General features: G+C 42.6%; 2 protein-coding genes across 3 annotated transcripts; one reads left to right on the top strand and one right to left on the bottom strand.

Annotated features, from left to right (window-relative positions):
• Nucleotides 1-210: 210 nt before the first annotated feature.
• Nucleotides 211-3,323, top strand: pmch (pro-melanin-concentrating hormone). The gene is made up of 3 exons (XM_020646558.3): nt 211-733; nt 2,869-3,010; nt 3,133-3,323. The coding sequence occupies exons 1-3, from the start codon at nt 488-490 to the stop codon at nt 3,180-3,182; spliced, it is 438 nt and encodes a 145-aa protein (XP_020502214.3). The 5' UTR covers nt 211-487; the 3' UTR covers nt 3,183-3,323.
• On the bottom strand, nt 3,293-17,992 carry parpbp (PARP1 binding protein). Of its 2 annotated transcripts, none has more exons than XM_065951422.1 (11): nt 17,865-17,992; nt 17,350-17,505; nt 16,056-16,292; nt 15,855-15,962; nt 14,693-14,863; nt 14,000-14,154; nt 10,824-11,007; nt 10,512-10,693; nt 8,738-8,819; nt 5,093-5,258; nt 3,293-4,640 (listed from the first exon to the last, which is right to left on the bottom strand). In XM_065951422.1, exons 2-11 carry the CDS (start codon nt 17,497-17,499, stop codon nt 4,285-4,287), a joined length of 1,791 nt encoding a protein of 596 aa, XP_065807494.1. In that variant the 5' UTR covers nt 17,500-17,505; nt 17,865-17,992; the 3' UTR covers nt 3,293-4,284. The 2 variants fall into 2 exon arrangements, with proteins under 2 accessions (XP_065807494.1, XP_020502252.2); XM_020646596.3 differs by having other exon boundaries at nt 3,293-4,601.
• Nucleotides 17,993-18,032: the final 40 nt, after the last annotated feature.

Raw genomic sequence — 18,032 nt, 5'->3', positions numbered from 1 at the left:
ACGCGTCATAGGGCTTTTATCCGCCATGTCAAGCCCCCCCCCCCCCCCGACGCCATTCAGAGAAAATGACTCTAAATGCGTATTTGTCCTGTCGCCTGCTGGTTTCATTTCAGCGTGTGGATGATTTTAAATTAAGCCCTGCCCTTTGAACGCCTGTGAGCTCTCTTGCTGTCTGTTTTTATTCCCTTACATCACGATGTCTCTAAACAGACTAAAAGGAGTAATTCACTATTTCATTTCTATGAATGAACGCTTGTCAACAGAAAAATACTTTTGCTTTTGACCTTTCAACTTCCGGTGACTGTTGCCCTTTTAGGTTAATGCACATCTGCAGGAGACATGAAGCTTTTTCACATTTAAAAATTCTGCGCTGTACACAAAATGCCCTCTCACTGAATATATAAGACAGCTCAGAGCCCAGACGCTATAGTTCGAAAAAAGGCAGAGAGAAGAAGATCAACCACACATTGTAGACTTCGCCGACATCATGATCTCTCTCTACTCTCTCCTGTATACTCTGGTGCTGTTCTCCGAGCTGAGCGGCCTCTCCGTCACCGCAGCAATGCCCGCAGCTAAAGCAGAGGACAACATGGCGGAGCAAGACGGCCTCGGCCTGTTGCTGAGGGATGAGCCGATGGCAGAGCGCGGCGTGGTTCCCCAAGTGTACAGACGAAGTGTGCAGGACAACAACGTGGAGGATGAAGAGGAAAGTCCCAGAATCATCTTCGTCTCAGTAAGTAAAACATTGAAATTGCAAGATAATGGTACCTATTAGATTTCTTCATTATTCTATTCATGAGCGAGCACTTGGCAGCATCGGGGTGGTGGTTAGAAAAACCTTCTTCTTAACAGGCAGAAACCTCAAGAAGGACCACACTTATTGGGGAACAGCCATCTGCAACGTCTTCTCATTTGGAGACATTTTTCAGCCAACCCTTGGTAGTGGTAGCAAAATACGCAGACTAGTGTAAAAACAAGATGGCACCAATCTTTTCCAAGTTATTCTACATTCTCATAAGATAAGATAAGATAATCCTTTATTTATCCCACAACGGGGAAATTTACATTGTTACAGCAATAAAGAGCAAAGATTGCAAACAAAGTGAACACAGTACAATTTAAATGAAAACTTAAGAATGTACAAATAGATACTAAAAAAATAGATTTAAAAAAATTAAACAATACAAAGACCAAGGTTGCAAGGTGCAAAACCTCAACTTAATGAAGTTGGTATTTTGACCGGCAACAGGAACAAGCTATGCGCTAACGAAGGAAGTCGGCTTCAACTTCGACTGGGATAGTTTCCAAGTATGTAAAAATCATGAGTGAAAACGATGGAAGAAATAGTTTACAGGAGAATAAATTGTTCTTGCATAAGAAGCCTATACGTTGTTTTTCAATATCTAAATTTTACATGAAACATTTTGGGTGAATTCTGCTGATAAGTGCTGAAACTTTGCAGAATGCTAAAGAAGGAAAACAAATGGAAAATGTTTTTTTTGTTTTGTTTTTTCCACATCAGTGTTCTTTAAAAAAAAATGCAGTTTTTACATTTCTTCCACATTGTTTAAATGGTTGTGAAATGTCATTGTTCCCATGAGAGGATCATGTTTAAAGTTTATGTTTAGTTTTTGTATGTATCAGGTCTTACTAATCCAAAGTGTCAGGGAAAATACAAAAAAAAAAGAATCTAACTAAAGCAGTAATGAGTAATAAACCAATCCTTTTGACAGGAGTTATAAGCCATTAATAACACAAACACTCGGGTTGCCAGGTTGGGAAAGTCCTTAAGCTCTTAAGTTCATCAGGTTTACTTTTCACTACCTGGAAACTTGCTTTCTTTTCAAGGTGAAAGCACTGAAAAGTGTTCAGGAGCCTCGTGTCTTTCCAAAAACAATGTACCTGTTACACCGTGAAATGATATTATACAAAAAAAAAAGAAAAATCTGTTTCCATGTGACGCACTTTTCACCAAAGAAATAGTCCCTATGAAGACTGTTGGCACCAAGTGTTGGTTCTCCTCGAGTCTCATGGACACTTGTTTGTTTATGGAGACGTTTTTGTTAGAATGGGTTAACCAAATCTTTAAATTTGTTGTTAGCTAAATAAAAAACAAACAAAAGAATGCAAAGAAACCAGCTATTTGGATTATTTTTATCCCAAATAAAAGTTTCTGGCTGGACTCCTTTTGCAGCTTTTTCCTACGCCAATGACAGTCATGCATCATAACTATTTATTGTGAGATTTCTCTCTATAAACAGTTTAGCAGCTAACCATAGTTCAACAACAACAAAGAGCACATTATGTCGATTCTTTTATTGAACATTTGACCCCTTTCAATCGGCCACCACCCTTATGTCCACTGTTAAGTCAACATTATACTCACATCTATGAAAATCTTTAACGGCAGCGTTGGAAAAACCGGGAAATACTATTAGCTCAAAAAGGTCAAATGATCGCGAGCCCATAAAATTTTTATTGGAATCACAGTGGGAAGAATGATGATATTTCTGGGTTCCCTCAAACGTTTGGCTGCAACGCGTGAAGAGTTTATCTGGAGGCTGCGCCCCCAGTGTGCTGTGAACATGGTGGTTATCTCTGCGGTGTAATGGGGAACAGGCGGCCATGATGGAGAGAACAAAGCCATCTGGAGAGAAAACGGGCCACTGTGATGTAGTAAAAAGGAGGAAGCACATTTGTTCCATTTGGGGTTCCCGTGGCTTGGATACGCTGGTAAATGAAGATCGAACACCTGTGCTACAAGTTATTCTTGTTATGCAAACGGTTACCGATGACCAAATGTCAAACCCTGCAGTGTGGAAATGTATGGTGCCACATGTAATCACTGATCAATATCTTGTGTTGCAGGACATGATGCTGAAGGGACACGGCGTCCGAAGGCTGAATCCATTCTTCACTCGGAGCTTTCCTCTGCTCACAGACCAAAGCGCGAGCTACAATCCAGCGGAGACAAGTTTAAAAATCGACCGTAGAGACAACAAACTCGACGGTAAGTCAAGACAAACTCCTCCTTCTGTATTAATCAGAAGCTTCCAGGATTTCCTCAAGTATCAACGCTACATCTCGATATTTAATCTGACTAATTTAAGTCTTCTTCTTTCACCTTTTCAGTGCTGCGGTGTATGATAGGCAGAGTGTACCGACCCTGCTGGGAGGTTTAAATGGATCATCTCTAACCAACCGTCCTGCCACTTTCTCAAAATGTGCTGTAAATAAAATATTCCTCATTGTGTGAAAAAAAACAAGAAAAAAAAACAGAAAAATGAGCATGTACAAAAAAAAATAAAAGTTTATTTAAAAGGAAACATTTGCATCATATTTACAGATTTCATGGTTAAATATAAACTATACAACTGGAGGTTGGAGGTGCGTTTTACAAAAAAACTCCTCGACAGGTAAAAGCTGTTGTTGCAGTTTGGGTGAAATCAATGAATCCGTTTCTTGACAGAAAATGAATCAGCGAAAATTGTGCTAACGATTGTTATTTATAAACACAGTCATTTGACTTCTTTACAAAGAAATCAATTAAATATATTAATCAAATAAATCAATTGGAGGCAGCACACATGTTCAGCCTCGATCCGAGGGACAAATGAGAGTATCGGTGCGACTCTTGTGTATGCTAAATTTAAAGCTAGGGATTAGCATAGCTCAGCAAAAAGACTGGAAATCAGGGAACCAGTTAGCTTAGACTCTGTTTTTAAATGTAGCCTAACAAAACTTTACCAGACTACCTGAAGCTAACCAACACATTATATATTAATCACCCTATAGAGACAGATATTAACTCTATATAGCTATAGCTACAGCGAGCAGCGTTAGCTTAGTTTTAGCTTAAAAATCTGCAATAAGGGGTCAAACAGTTTGGCTTGTTCTGTCTGAAGTTTTTGAAATACGCTTGCCAGATCTCTAAATGTAGCTGCATGTTTTAGCTCGCCAGCTGTATACACCTGCTTCTAGTCCTTCGCTAAAATAAGTAAGCTAGCTAGCTCCAGCTTACTTTTAAGCGAAACCGATGCTAGCTCCGGCTCTGTGAAATGTACAGAGTCGACCGCAGTTTTGAACTCCTTCATCTACCGTTAATCGCTTAGTTCCTTGTGAAGCCGTTTCCTGAACACATTTATCAGACTGTTTGAAAGCCTAATTTGGAAATCCCCCTGCAACACCAGATTACAAACAAAAACAAAAACGAACGACCTTCCGTGCTGAACGTCGTTCTACAGTCTGTCCACCGCAACAGCATGAAACCAGAACAAATAATCGTCAAACTCTGAAGAAGCTGGTAAGTTTCCCCTGCCCTGCTATCAGCTTTTTCTTACTCGAGGTCTTGCCCACATTCTTGCCGGGTACTTTCACAGAGACACTAGTTGGCTGTTTTTTCTGTGGAGGCTCATTTTCTGATCCCCCCTGCTGGTCAGAATCCACCTGCTTCCTCTTGTTGCCCTTGTTTTGCATCCGAGCGCCAGTTTTCTTTCTACTTCCCGCGAGTCCGTGTTGGGCATTTCCACTTCTTGGCCCGAGCGCGACTCCCCGCTGTTCACTGCTCTGTTTCTTATTTTCAGAGGTGGAAGTAGGCACGTCTGGAAAGATTGAAACAGAGCAAAAGCAAATGTGACAACCTGGTCGGGAAAAAAAAAAAAGGGAAAATGCTGTGACGAAATTGCTGACGTTAGCTGCTAGCTGAAGCAGGCTGTGTGTTTACTCTGCGAAGTTGAAATTTAACATCTGTCATGTAACCTGATGGAGCCGAGCCTGAATTCCCACGGAACAAAAGACAGAGGGGGGAAATGGGCAAAAAGTCTGTGTGAGTGTGTGCTTTACAGATGTGGACGTGAGCAGGTTTTTATAGAAAGGGGGACTCATTTAATATAATGATATAAGCACCAGTCCCACGGCTGGGGCTGAGAAGAGGTCAAGGCTGGAGCTGAGACGGTGTGCCTGGGCCTCGGTCCAACTCTGTGGCGTCAGACGAAACAGAAATCTATCCCTTGTTTTGAGCTTTTTTTTTTCTGCATGCAGTGAAGCTTATTAAAATCGGTATGATTTGGTGAAATAAAGACTGAATCTGTACCTGTTGTTGTCTCCTCATCCACAGCTGGAGGGGTTTTGGGTTTGGGCGCCGCGTGCACACAGGACGGGACCTGGCTGGTGCTGGGGAACTCCAGCACGCGGTTCAGGGGCAGTTCTTCATCTTTGTATGTGCACGCAAACTGGGATCGAATGACTTTGTCTTCGGCCTGGAATAAAAACAGAAAGAAAACCCAACTTTATTCTTAGCTGCTATATCACGGCTAGCTAGCGTCTCTGACCCTGTACAGGTGGGCCTTGGTGTCCAGGTTTTAAAACGTCCTTTCTGAAGTGTCAGGATTTAGGCCGATGGGATTCTGATTCGACATCTTGCAGGTATTTGGTCATCAACCAAAGTAACAGATACGTCTTCTTCTGAAATATAAAAAGCCCCACCCTTCTTCGACTGCTGGTGGTGCTCCATAGAAAGTCAGAGGATCTAAAAGTCTTGAGGGTTTAGTCTAGGAACAATGAATGTGTATGAAAGCTGATTTGTCCTCCAACAAGGGCGAGGGGCTAAAGTTTCTGGCTTTAACTTTGGTCAGTTTTTTGGGAATTGAAGAAGAGGAGGGAGCTCCATTATCGCAAAATAATTAAATTTGACACCAGAAAATCAAATTGAAATTGAAGGATTTTCAAAATGTCTCCTAATATCCTCTTCATCCATTTAGAAGCTAAACTAGCGTGTATACATTTAGTCCTTTAGGCCACGTGAAGACGCCATAGTCATTGATAAAGAAAGGTGAATTATGTACTTGCCCCAGTTTAAACAAGAGAATCAGTTTTCTGTTTCAAAGACAGTCGACCAGCAGCTCATTAAAAAGCTTTAGATCAGTTAGAACAATGTGAATGATACTGAAGGCTACAAATCCCAGCTCTGGGGGGAAAAACAGATCCACAGCTTTTTATCCACTGTTTGATCTATGTCTGCTTGAGATTATCACGATCCAAGGATTTCACCCTTCAGGCCAGTGGCAGAAATCTGCGGGAAATAATGCAGCGAGCAAAGCTGGGTGGGTCCGTGAGGCACAAAGGGATCAAAGCCTCTCTGTGCCTTTTTCTTTTGAAAAAAACTTCTTAAAAAAAAAAAAAAAAAAAGAGCGGCCTAAAAACAACAGCAAGCCTTCAAAATCAAGGCACACTTCAATAAGTGAGCTAAAAATGTACGCTGCCCTTGTTGCATGCTAATAAAAACATATCTGGAGCACCTCGGAAACAATGGGAGGGGATGGAAGAGTGAACACGGCCAAACTGTGACTGACGGGAGAACATCTAATCCAATTACAACAGGTGGGAGCCCCAACGTGGCACCGTGCGGTCAGACGGCCCTCATTCCTCTGAAGGAGGATGTCCCGAAATAACCTCTGTGCACCGGCTGACATGACGCCGCAGACACCTGACCAACACATTCCTGATTCCAAATAAAATAAAAAAAACAGGTGCAAACAATTTTCTGCGGCCGATGTGTTTCTCACGCGCAGGTGATAGAAGTGAGAACGAGGAACAGGTGCATCATTACTGCAACACGCATACGAGTGAGAGTGCAGATAGCGCCACATTAGGAGATCGAGTCAAGTGTTTTGATCATCTGTGGCCCCCGAGAAAAGAGATTTGGAAAACGTCCCAAAAAGCAGAAACTAAATCTGTCCCATCTCGGGTTGACGTCAGCGCATGATGAAACCCGCTGGACAAAGTCTGGGATAAAGTCATCGAGCAGACAACAGGAAACAATAACCTTTCAAGTTCCCCCCTTTGCTAGTCGAATTACGCGACTGATATGGCATCTTCAAAGTGAAAATTGATGCAGAAAGCTTCCGCTCGCCGAGTTCAGGAAGCGGTGAGCTGCCCAGGGACCATTACAGCGCACTCAAACAGGAAGGCAGCCAGAGTGTGGGGAGCTAAAGTGACATCTGCTAGCTCAATCAAATAAAGGGGAGCCATTTCACAAAATGTGTTTAGCAGCACGCACAAGAGTTCACACAGCCGGGGTTACTTTATGTTGAACGATTAGACCCACGTTCAAATCTAAAGCTGGACATGCCGGGGCGTTTGGGGTTGACTCAGCATGTGTGGAGCCTGGAGAGGCTGCAGGAGACGTGCTGTAAAGGTTGCAACACTACACTGTAAAAAAAATATATATCTGTCCTGTTTTTTAAAAGTGTTAAAGTATAATGTATAAGAAGAAAGAAAATTCATGCATGTAAGATATGAACTTTAAAAGATGGGTATGTAGGGCTTGGAAACATGTTCATTATATGTTATAATGTACAGAGAGCCTGGACAGGGTGAGCACTGAGCAGGGTCCCAATCTGCATAAATCAGCACCTGAATGAGTTTTTCCAACCAGGACATTTTCTTCTTCAATAACACAGTCTTTAAAATACCACTGCATCCCATACGACGGTCCACTACATGTTCACTACCTGTGTCGTCTTCAGTTTTGTAGTTTTTGCTTCTTTTAAACTCTTCTCACTGCTGATTGTTTGTCCTTTTTTTCCCCTTAACAACCACCTTCCTTGTTTGTCATTTAAGCTCGGTTTCCATCAATGACAAAATGAAAAAGGAAGCACTCACACTAGGTCACCTGTACCCTGCCAGTTGAGCACGTTTGACCCCCCAAAGTCCAGTTTGTTTGACTTATGTGACGGCTCCATACTGTGTCCCAGCAGGGAACACTTCCTTGACTCTGTTACAGTTTGAAGAGGTTGGCTTCAGCAAGGTGATCTCAGCTCAACAGCTACACAACGTGGACATGACGTATAGCCCAATGGATGCAAACCTTCCTCTCGTCAATCATTTAAACATTATAGGCAAAGGGTTCCCGTTGATCAGATGTGTAGGTTGAGTGTTTGCTCCAAATTGGGGCTGATGCGAAAAAACACAAGTTAGCTGGATAAAAAACTTGGAGGCCTTTTTGAAAATCAGTGTTATGATGTGATGACTTATGGACAAGAGATAGCTGTGCAAAGGCCCCGATTGGGCCTGGAGCAATGTGAGTGCAGGATGGCAGAGAGGGAACGGGGAAGGGGGGGGAGGGCGTTTGCGCTTGGGGCAGGGTACCGGGCAACTGGGCCAAGTGTGAGCTGAACCCACCAAAGAAGAAGACACACCAATGAGTAGAAATCTGAGGGAAAAAAATCCTACATTCAAATGCAAAAACCAAAGATCACAACCTCAGTCAGCGTTATTCTAAAATAAAAGTTGTATAATCTTGCTGAGCAGATTCTCTTACACTGAACCTGGAAACATTCAGGTACAAAGAGAACATCCGAGCTCAAGAGGAAGGAAGTCAGTCAGATCCTTCTATCGGATATGCTCTATGTTTTCATTGTGCAGTGGCGCCGGCCCCTGACAATAGAACAACTTATCATCCGGATAGGTTAATGGTTTGAATCCCCCCACGATATATAAGCCGCTTTATGCCGCTGCATTTACCCGGCACCCTCAAACCGACACTAAGAGCTAAAACACAGCTGTGCAAACGAGAGCGGTGGAAGTCAGTTAAGATGTGCGCTTCAGCTAAGAAAACAAATCATAGAAAACCAGAGGAGAAATTACAGGCTGTAAAGACATTATTTTCAGTGTTTGTACATCTGATTCAATTTGGAGCTAACTGATGGTTTGGATGAAAAAGGGGGGCCCGTGTTACCTTGGGCTTGAGCAGGTCTAGTCGGCTCTGGACTCGGTTTCTCAGAGGTTCTGGAGAACAACCAGTGGACACTTCAGGGGATCTGAGGGGCGGAAAGAAGTAATGCAAGATGAAGACAAGAGGTTAATAAAATGAGAAAAACAAGAATGTTACATGAAAACAAAAATAAATCCAGGAACTGCTTTTTGGACATGTTTTTTTTTTCCAACATGTCAGATGTCGGAGGAGCAGCATGTGAGAGGTCAGCCGCTCCATGTCATCCACCTCCGTCATAACATCCAGAGGCTATTTTTCACGTTATTATTTCTTTTTCAGATGTTTGACCGGGGAAATTGCTCCAGTGTGGTGTGGGAGGATTTTCCTCTAGATGGTTTCAGGGGAGAGTTAGTGTCATGTTGGTGTAATTTTTGTTGCTGAATCCTGGTGCGGTTGGAAATAATGGGGTAATAAAAACATCAAAAACAAAATAAATAAGGCGATGGGACGGTTGGACAAAGTCCTATCATGATGGGGTTTGTGGTTTAATTTGACTCCCATCGCGTCGTCATGGCGATATTATTGTTGCAAAAATGTTTATGACTAAATGGATGTAGCACAGATGTGTTTACGTTTTGTGGATCTACTGACACATTTGCAAGTTTTGTCACAGTCTCCATAGGTCAAAAGGTCATTGACCCTAAAAAAAAAAAAAGTTGAAGAAGCAGAGATCCAGCTCCACTGGATTTCTGTCCACAGTGTCACAATCGTGCAAAGACAGAATTTAGAGCTTTGATTCAGGGCTGCATCAACATGGTTAACCTTACGATTCAGCCACACATTATTATTATTTTTTTAATTCATCACAATTCAACCAAACGTCTTCTTCAGGTTCAAGAAGGATCGCCTGAAGAAGACCTCTGGTCCAAACGTTGTGATTGTGATCTTACGATTCAACAACTAATGGCCAAGTGTTTCTACTGTCACACGATGGTCAAGAAATTTGTCCTTGGATCCTCAACTTTACACATAAAACCTCTTTTTTTAAGAGTAATTGGAAGATATGAATGTATCTGTTAATAATGCCTGAACACAAGACAAAAGATTCGCTTAGTGCTTCATATCTAGAGACAAACCAAACAAAAAATCTGAAAAAAGGACTTTTTTTTTTTGTCACAGCAGATTCAGATGTGTAACCTAACCACTAGATGCCAGTAAATCCTAAACACTGCTCCTCATAATGTCAGAAGATATTAATGTAATAATGACAAATCTACACAATTTGTCAGAGCAACAACTGAAAACAAATAAAACAGTCTTTTTGGTGCAACGATGCTACGACGTAAATGTTAATCCTGCGTTTGAATTTAGAGCAAGCTAGTAAAAGGTAAGCTAACTCATGTGGGAATGTCATGAGCTGTACAGCCTTGTCACCGGTAACTAAGTATTTGTCAAACTGAACATCAGACCTGATGAGGACGCCAGAAGGAAAGTTAGAAGAAGAATTATTTAAAAAAATAAGTGGGACGCATTCAAAGTTCACCTTAATCTCCCCAAAGGTTTCCACATATCTCTCCAAACCAGTGTCAGCTTTTTCAAGAGAGTCCCCAAAGTCATTAGGGTTCATCTTCCGGGGAGGGTCAAGAAAGCCTGTACCAAATCCCACCCCCATCCGTCCAGTAGCTGTTCAGGTAAATTCATTTGGACTTCAGTGGTGGACTGATGTGCACACAGCTGGCGTGGCTGAAGATCTGCACACGTCTAACAATTAACCTCAAATTCTCTATTTTATGCCGACCTGAACAGCGTGAGGATGCAGGTCCCCTCCGCTCCGCTGAGGACGGGCTGATCCTCGGACAGCAGATCTGCTTTGTTCCTGCACGGAGGCTTCAGAGCGTCTTCATCCAGCAGCGCCATCAGCACCTTCACTGTGTCCCGACCTCCGTACGCCGTGGCGTGATTGACTGCGTAGGCTTTTGGCTGGAGAGGGCCGACAACGCATCAATCGTTAGCTCACAAAACTTGACTTTTAAAAAAGGGGGAAGAAACGTGGACGCAAAAGCCAAAAGCGTTAGCTGCCTGGCTGGATTTGCATGGGGTTGTACATTACCCTGGCAGGGCTTATCCCCGTCCCGCTTCCATCAGCGCTCTGTCTCTGGATCAGGTGGAGCTGGCGGACCCTCTCCTTCAGCTCCGTCGTCGTCTCTTCTGCTGCAGCGTAGACGGCGTCCTCGCTGCTGCGTCCCTTCACGAGCACAGACCTGATGGCGGTCACCAGCTTGGCTCCACACACACTGAGAAAAAAACAAAACACAAAGACAGTCGTAAGAGCTAGAGCTTATAAGACTCTTCTTCTGCAGAACACACACACAAAGATTTTTCCTCCGGACTGAATTATTAGCATCAGAAAGTTCAGCCAAAATTTGCCAACATGAATAACTCGGAAAACCCAGAAAAGCCTTCAAACGTCTCCAGGAGATATACAGCACTTTGACTTTCAATTTATTGGTTACTGACTTTAAGATCTCGGAGCACTTTTTGCAGTGTTTAACTCCAAGTTGAGCTTTTTTTTTTCCCCCTCTGCCTCTCAGCCGTGCCAATGTTAACAGTTACATAGCAGAAAGTACCATCTAAATCCCTGTTTTAATGCACGCCGGGCACTGCCAGAGCTCCCACCAATGTACTGTGAAAGAGAGAGAGAGAAACTCCAGGATTTTCCTCTTAGAGTTTTTTTTTTTTTTTTTTGGGGGGGGGGGATTTTCTTACACGATCATCTGCGCGTCTTGTCCAAAAACTACAGTAACATATCTCTTCTGTAGGGTTTCTAACAGTCAAGGGCATCATGTCGGGTTTCTTTAAGAAGTCCAGGTCAGGGCCGAAGAGAAAAACATCTGAACTCCTTTTTTAGACACGCTGATGAAAATCTCTTAACAGAAAAAATATCAACGTCCTCAAAATGTAACAACGTGAAAAGAAAATGCTTTGTGAGTTTTTACCTGGGCAAAAACTGATATATTACCAGCTTAAATGTATCTTGGAGTAATCCCACTATAAGCCTGCAGAGGGCGCTCTACGGCGCTGTTCTGCAACTCACACGACAGTTCCCCCGAGATGAGAGCCAAGACGACTTCAAGCCTCTACATAAGCTGTTAAAACCTCTTTACATAGGCTCTCTTCTCCCAGCTCTGGAGAGCCCTCTGCTGGTAGACCCTGCAGTGTTCTGCCCCACCCTGGAAGGCTTCCAGAGAACTGGCCAATCAGAAGGGCACGTGGGGGAGGGGGGCCTTAGAGGCTTTATATGCGATTTTTCACACTTTAATGTAGAAATCAAGTCTATCCTCTGAAAATAACTCTGTGAGTCATGACTGTCTACAATGAGTGTGACACCCGAGTCCCACTGTCTGTGATGTTTTCAGAGTCCTATCTTCACTTTGTTTACATCGCCCGGACGGCCGGCTGGCTCCTCCCCTCGTGTATAAAAGTTGTTTAATTGAGGGACTAGAGAAAAGAAGAATAACATACTGTACTCACTGCTTAACTGTGTTTCTAGATCACGCTCATTTCAGGTAAATTTACATGCAGTGTGAAGATACCAGCATAATAAAGATCGCTAGCATTAGCATGCTAACACAACAATGCAGCGAGAGTTGTTTTGGTTTCATGCTGGTGCTCAAGGGCGACATCTGCTGGATCAAATAAATCACATAAAGCCTTTAAAGAGACAGCAGCTGAAACAAACCATTTCAGGCAGAGGCTGAAATTGGAGTTTTTTCACTGAAGCCAGAATAAATAAAGATTTTTTTTTTGAGTCAAAGCTTCTCTGTAGGTTTCACAGACTGACAATACGAGAGTGAAAATAAGAATAATGTGGGATCTTTAAAGCTGCAGGCAGAGGCATTTCTGATACTGGTATGGTACTGGTAATAAATCTTGTGTGCTCTAACACATGCTGGAAAAAAAAGGATCCAGAAAAAGGTAGAGAGAGAGGCAGAGGTCCAACTCTGACCCAGCTCTGATGTGAACGAGCCGGGCTCAGTAACAGAATCATTTGGGAAAACAGATGTTCAGTGAACAAAGGCCCTGAACTCTCCACAGAAGGTGTTTGTATGAGGAAACACAGTACTCCACCGAGAGCGTCAAGGCACTGTCTGTTGAAAGACACATGTTGGCCGGGTTCACCGGTGTCTCTTCAGACCTCGAGCGCTCTCATAAGAGTCTTCATGAACCGAGAACCCTCAGAAAGTCGAGTCGCTGCACAAAAAAACACCACAATGTGTAGTTAACGTCGCTTCCTGAGCTCTTTCTTAACAGTTTCACCCCACAGCTCAACCCCTCGCATGGTGGAACGTAACACTAAATCATCTCTGATAGCCTCTTGTGTTGTGGTGCCAGGTGCTTTGACAAAAATGATCCGTAATGATTCAAGGAATGATCTGAGGTTTGACGATAATTCATCAAAGTAAGAGCTCCAACGCGTCCTTCAACGAAAAGAGGAGCTTTGATCTCGCAAAGATGAACATGCTTAAGCAATCCAAATGTTATCATGAGCAGCTTGATGCTGCCGGAGTCATTACAAGGGATTTAAAAAGGATATGATAAGGAAAGCGAGTGGGACAGGTGGATTTATGATCAGAGGTGTGATGTAAGTGCACAGGAGCCTGCCAGGCCTGTAAATATTCCCCACAAGTAAAAGGAAACAGTAGCAGGAATAAGGTCGGCTTCATAATTTAGAATTCAAATGTCCTCACAGGAGAGAGGAAACGCTCCTGTTGGGTTTCAGCAATTCAAAGAAAATCCCACTCGGGCATAAATCACCCTCGTCGACTGCGACCTCAGGCACTGCCAGATAGAAACACACGCACGGCCTTTCTTGGAATCTGTGAATTCCCCTAATCAGCTCGGGAGGATTTCTCTGAATCCAAATATGTTTATTAGTATTAGACGTCAGAAGAGTAAACAACAGAGGAGTTGTTTTTTTATAGCGGTGCATGACAGGAAGCAGCTTGTTCTATTTTTCATCGATTAGCTTCTGCAAACAAGTGACATAGAAATATGTTGACTAGAACAAACAGCTGCAACAAACACACATTTTTCTTTTTTTCTCCAATTTGCCTGAAGGTTAGTGCGCGCTACAAGCGGGTGGCCTGGTTCAAATCCAACCAGTTGCTCCTCTCCCCACTCTCTCTCTCTCTCTCTCTCTTCCTGGTTTCTGACTCTATCCACTCAGAGGAAAGTGTAAAACAGGGAGTGAGTGTGGAGGGCACAGGTGAAGCTGAAATAGTGTACCTTGGGTCAGGAACCTCCCCCAGTATTTCTTCCAGATTATCTATAAACTGGACAAAGTCCGACAGGCCCTTGACATGTTTCCTCAGCGGGTCGGACTCAGCTGGAGCGTAGCCCTTCCCTCCGAGCTGGATGGCCCTCACAAAAGATGTCACAGCCTGCGAAAAAAAAAGAAGAAGCATGAAACAGACCCAGCGGAGAGGATTTAAGACGCTTTCAGGTCGTAGTTTTGAGAAGAATTGAGTAGAATGAACTTCCAAACTCCATGTGATCTGCAGAGTCCCTCTGCACCTTTAAGAAAAAGCTAAAGACCCAGCTCTTTCATGAATACCTACTAACTTAATGATGATGGTCTCCATATTATTGATGATGATGATGGTAATGACGATGGTTTTTGTTTGATAACGACGACTTATAAGATGGTTTCTATACTGATTAGAGCTCTCAAGAACTGCCCTCAATGTTGTGCTTTGCCTCTGGTCACTTCCTGTCAGCACCTGTGTGTCCAATCAGACTCAAAGCTGATGCGTTTGCTCTTACTGACATTGTTCCCTTTTTTCTAGATCCTTGCTTGTGTTGTTCTTACTCTCTGATGTACGTCACTTTGGATAAAAGAGTCTGATAAGTGAATTGTAGTTTTGTTATTCTAGTGACGTCGATGTCTACAAGCACATGTCGACTCGTGTTGTTTCTTACCAGGAAGAGAGAAGTGTTGTCGTTCTGCGCGGCGTGCTTCACGTCGGTGAAAGCCTGCCGTCCCAGAGCGCGGTCGGGGACGTCGAGGGTCAGCGCCGAGGCCATGTCGTTCTTGGCGTTCACGAGCAGACTCAGATAGGAGCAGAAAACCCTTCTCACTGCCATTTTTACCTGGTGATATAAACGGAATAAACATCACTTAAATCCATGAAAAGAAAAAGATTTTATTCAAGCTGCTTATGGCCTACCTAACAAGAATCAGCTGATCTATTTTTTTATATTTATTTTTTATTTAAATTGTACTGTGTTCACTTTTTGTTTGCAGTCTTTGCTGCTGTAACATCGTAAATGTCCCCGTTGTGGGATAAATAAAGGATTCTCTTATCTTAACAAGAATCACCATTTTTTACACTTCTCAAAACAAACAAGTGAAAACAGGCAGATGTTGTCATCTTTAGACCGAGCTAAACGAGCAGTTTGAGTCAGTCTCTGCTCTTTGTGCTAAGCTACGCTGCTAACACGGCTGTTAGCATCAGTCCTTTCATCCAATTCTCCTCTAAAAGAGCCAATCAGTGTTAAAACTCTTTTTCTAGTTAGACTTGTGTCTTGAGTCCATTTATGTTGTGTTTATAATCCACCGAAGGGGACAACACTTTTCTTTTTTACTACACCACTAAAAACAGCAGCTGACAGCTCGTATTAAACTCCAACGACTGACATCACTGTAGCTGGTGGTGCAGCAGCAAGCCTCAAACTTAAAATAACTCATAAATAAAAGTGACAGAGAAGAGAGAGAGAGAGAGAGAGAGAGAGAGAGAGTCTGTTACAGGAGCTCTTCTCCAGCCTTCACATTATGTTGTGTTTTAAACATGTGCCTGGTAATTGAAGTCACATTGCGCTCTTAACTCTGGACGATATGATATAGAGTTCCTGTCAATAAGAGCAGGACGGAGTCCAGACAGAAATTGAGTAAGTGAAAGCTGGGAAAGTAAAAGTGTGGATTATCGCCAGAGGGAGAGAAAGGATTTCATTTTTCTGTAAAAAATGATCCGTATGAGGGTAGAGGGCAAAGTGGAACGAGGGGTTTCTTTGTTGTTTATGACAGAATTGCACCTTTTATTAGTGCTTTAAAAAAAAAAAAAAAAAGGGGGGTTTGGTTTACCTGTGAGCTGCAGCGCCTGCTTTGACTACTAGACGGTGTTGACGGGACTGAGGAGTCTGGCAACCCGGAGACCTCCATGTTGCCAGATAAGAATTCAAACATCTGGATCTTTTGGTGACAGAATAAAAACAAAAAAGCATTTGGAGGGATAAATCAATCGATCTATGAGAGAGTAGCCAATCTGCTCATCAATGTGCTCACCGGGCTCACGGGCTCATCTGGATCCGAGTCCGCCAGCCTCAGCTGTTTGTACATGGAGAAGATATCGAGCAGGTCCACCGTGTTGGAGTGTTTCAGGAAGGAGTCGTAAGCCTCGCGGATGAGATCATAGTTCTCCAGGCGTGCAGAGTCGGGGGGCGGCAGGTGAAGTTTGTCTAACAGTAAGTGTTTCCAGGCCATCAGGACATCACTCAGGGCCACTTTGAACTCTCCGCCACGCTGTCACAGGAAGAGAGAAAACGGTGAAAGCAGCAGCCGTAATTACCGACAGCCTGGAACCAATCAGTCTTAAAAAAAAAAATTTAAAAAAAAGGCAGCGAGGACCTTCTCCCACAGTCCAAAAGTGAGCCATGAGCGATCTCAGCCGGAAATCTGCGGTAATGTCATCAGTTACAGACGTGATGACAGTCAGCCTGATGGTTCAATTGAATCAGGCCATTATGATGATGTGAATCGGGCGCGCACAACTTTCTCTTTTTTTGGGGGGCTGCTGGGTGACTCATAGTAAGAACACAGTTATTATATAAAGTACGGTAACTTCTTGTTTTGTTAGTTTATTTTGAAATTCCCCAGAGCTGACTGCACATTCGATACGGTTGGCTCTATAATGATCAACAGAATATAGAGGCCTTGCACGGTTTAGTAAGGGTGGGACGAATATCAAAACAGCTTCATGTGGTCGCCCTGACTCCGTTCCAAAAATCAGTATTTAATTTTTTTTTTTTTTTTAAAGGCAGATTTTCCTGCCAGTTTCTCTCTTAATCGCATTACTTCCTGGTTCCTTACTGTGGCGCTGATGCTGATTGGCTAAAGAAGAAGACAGCGTGACAATGTCCAACTGCTTTGAAAAGAAGTTAAGAGTTCAAGTGTGATAAGAGATTAAACTGCAGTGACAAATACTTAAATCCTGCTTGTTGATGGTTTAGGGGTCATTTTGTATTCTTCAGTTCTTCAGTTTATAACATATTTTAAATTATAATTAAAGATTTGTCTTTTAATATATCTGTGATTCCCACCCCTGCATTTTAATAATGCCTCATTGACCAAAAGGCCAACACAAATCTCTGCTATAATAAGTGACTGGATTACCTTGAGTATGAATATTTAAAGTTACATTTTTTGACATTACACACATTTCCAGTGTTTTTTTAAATTCTTGGACAGACAGTGTGTGTGTTAATGTCGTGTGTGTTTGCGTGTGTAGAAGTGTTTTTCCTTTACGGACGAGATAAGAATGTTTGCAGATCTGTTTTCATCACAGGATTTGATTTGTTACCTGCTTTTTCACTTCAGCCATGGCCAGCTGCAGCACCATGTGCATGCCATCAGCTCCATGGATGGTGGTCCTCTCAGAGTCTAAAACCCTGTGGCACTCTCTCCTAAAAACCTTCACCACCACCTTCATACTGTCACCTAAAGCCTCCATGTTTTCCTGAAACAGAAAGAAAGAAAGAAAGGTAATTACTCCCCAAGAACTTGGAAAAACATAAAAGTTTAAGTTATTTAACATTTATTAATGAACCTGGTTTCACTGCAAGATTCAATAACTGTAATAATATTAGATCACTTTAATCAAGAGTCATTTCTGATCAAGTTGAGACAATTTGTTCATTTTTCATTCTAAGGAAAACACAAAGTCCGTTGGCCTTAAAATGGTAACAAGATAGTTTCCAATTTATGCCAACAAATGAGTCAGAAAGTGTTTTATTTAAACTCCCGCAGAACATAAGAAGATAACTCCAGTCTAGAGTTAATTTAAAACACAAAAATGTATAGATTCATTGTGCAAACCTGTAATATTGCAGTTGTTCGCGTCCGAGAAACACACGTCCACGACGAGAAGCAGCTGTTTTTGAAATTTTAAATCACTGATGACGTGTGTTGCTCTTGACCAATCAGCTTGACGCAAACAAAATTAGGAGAGGCCAAATGATACATTTTCCCCCCGCTGCATTTTTA

This window comes from Labrus bergylta, chromosome 23 (assembly GCF_963930695.1).
Source record: "Labrus bergylta chromosome 23, fLabBer1.1, whole genome shotgun sequence".
Lineage (NCBI taxonomy): Eukaryota > Metazoa > Chordata > Actinopteri > Labriformes > Labridae > Labrus > Labrus bergylta.
This window is presented reverse-complemented; position numbering and strand designations above follow the sequence as displayed.

Coding starts and splice junctions, on each gene's coding strand:
- pmch (XM_020646558.3), top strand. CDS start 488: ATGATCTCTCTCTACTCTCTCCTGTATACTCTGGTGCTGTTCTCCGAG. Junction 734..2,868: donor CCAGAATCATCTTCGTCTCA/GTAAGTAAAACA, acceptor CTTGTGTTGCAG/GACATGATGCTGAAGGGACA. Junction 3,011..3,132: donor TAGAGACAACAAACTCGACG/GTAAGTCAAGAC, acceptor TCACCTTTTCAG/TGCTGCGGTGTATGATAGGC.
- parpbp (XM_065951422.1), bottom strand. CDS start 17,499: ATGGAGGCTTTAGGTGACAGTATGAAGGTGGTGGTGAAGGTTTTTAGG. Junction 16,293..17,349: donor TGGCTGAAGTGAAAAAGCAG/GTAACAAATCAA, acceptor TTCCTGTGACAG/CGTGGCGGAGAGTTCAAAGT. Junction 11,008..13,999: donor GGGGAGGTTCCTGACCCAAG/GTACACTATTTC, acceptor TTTTTTTCTCAG/TGTGTGTGGAGCCAAGCTGG.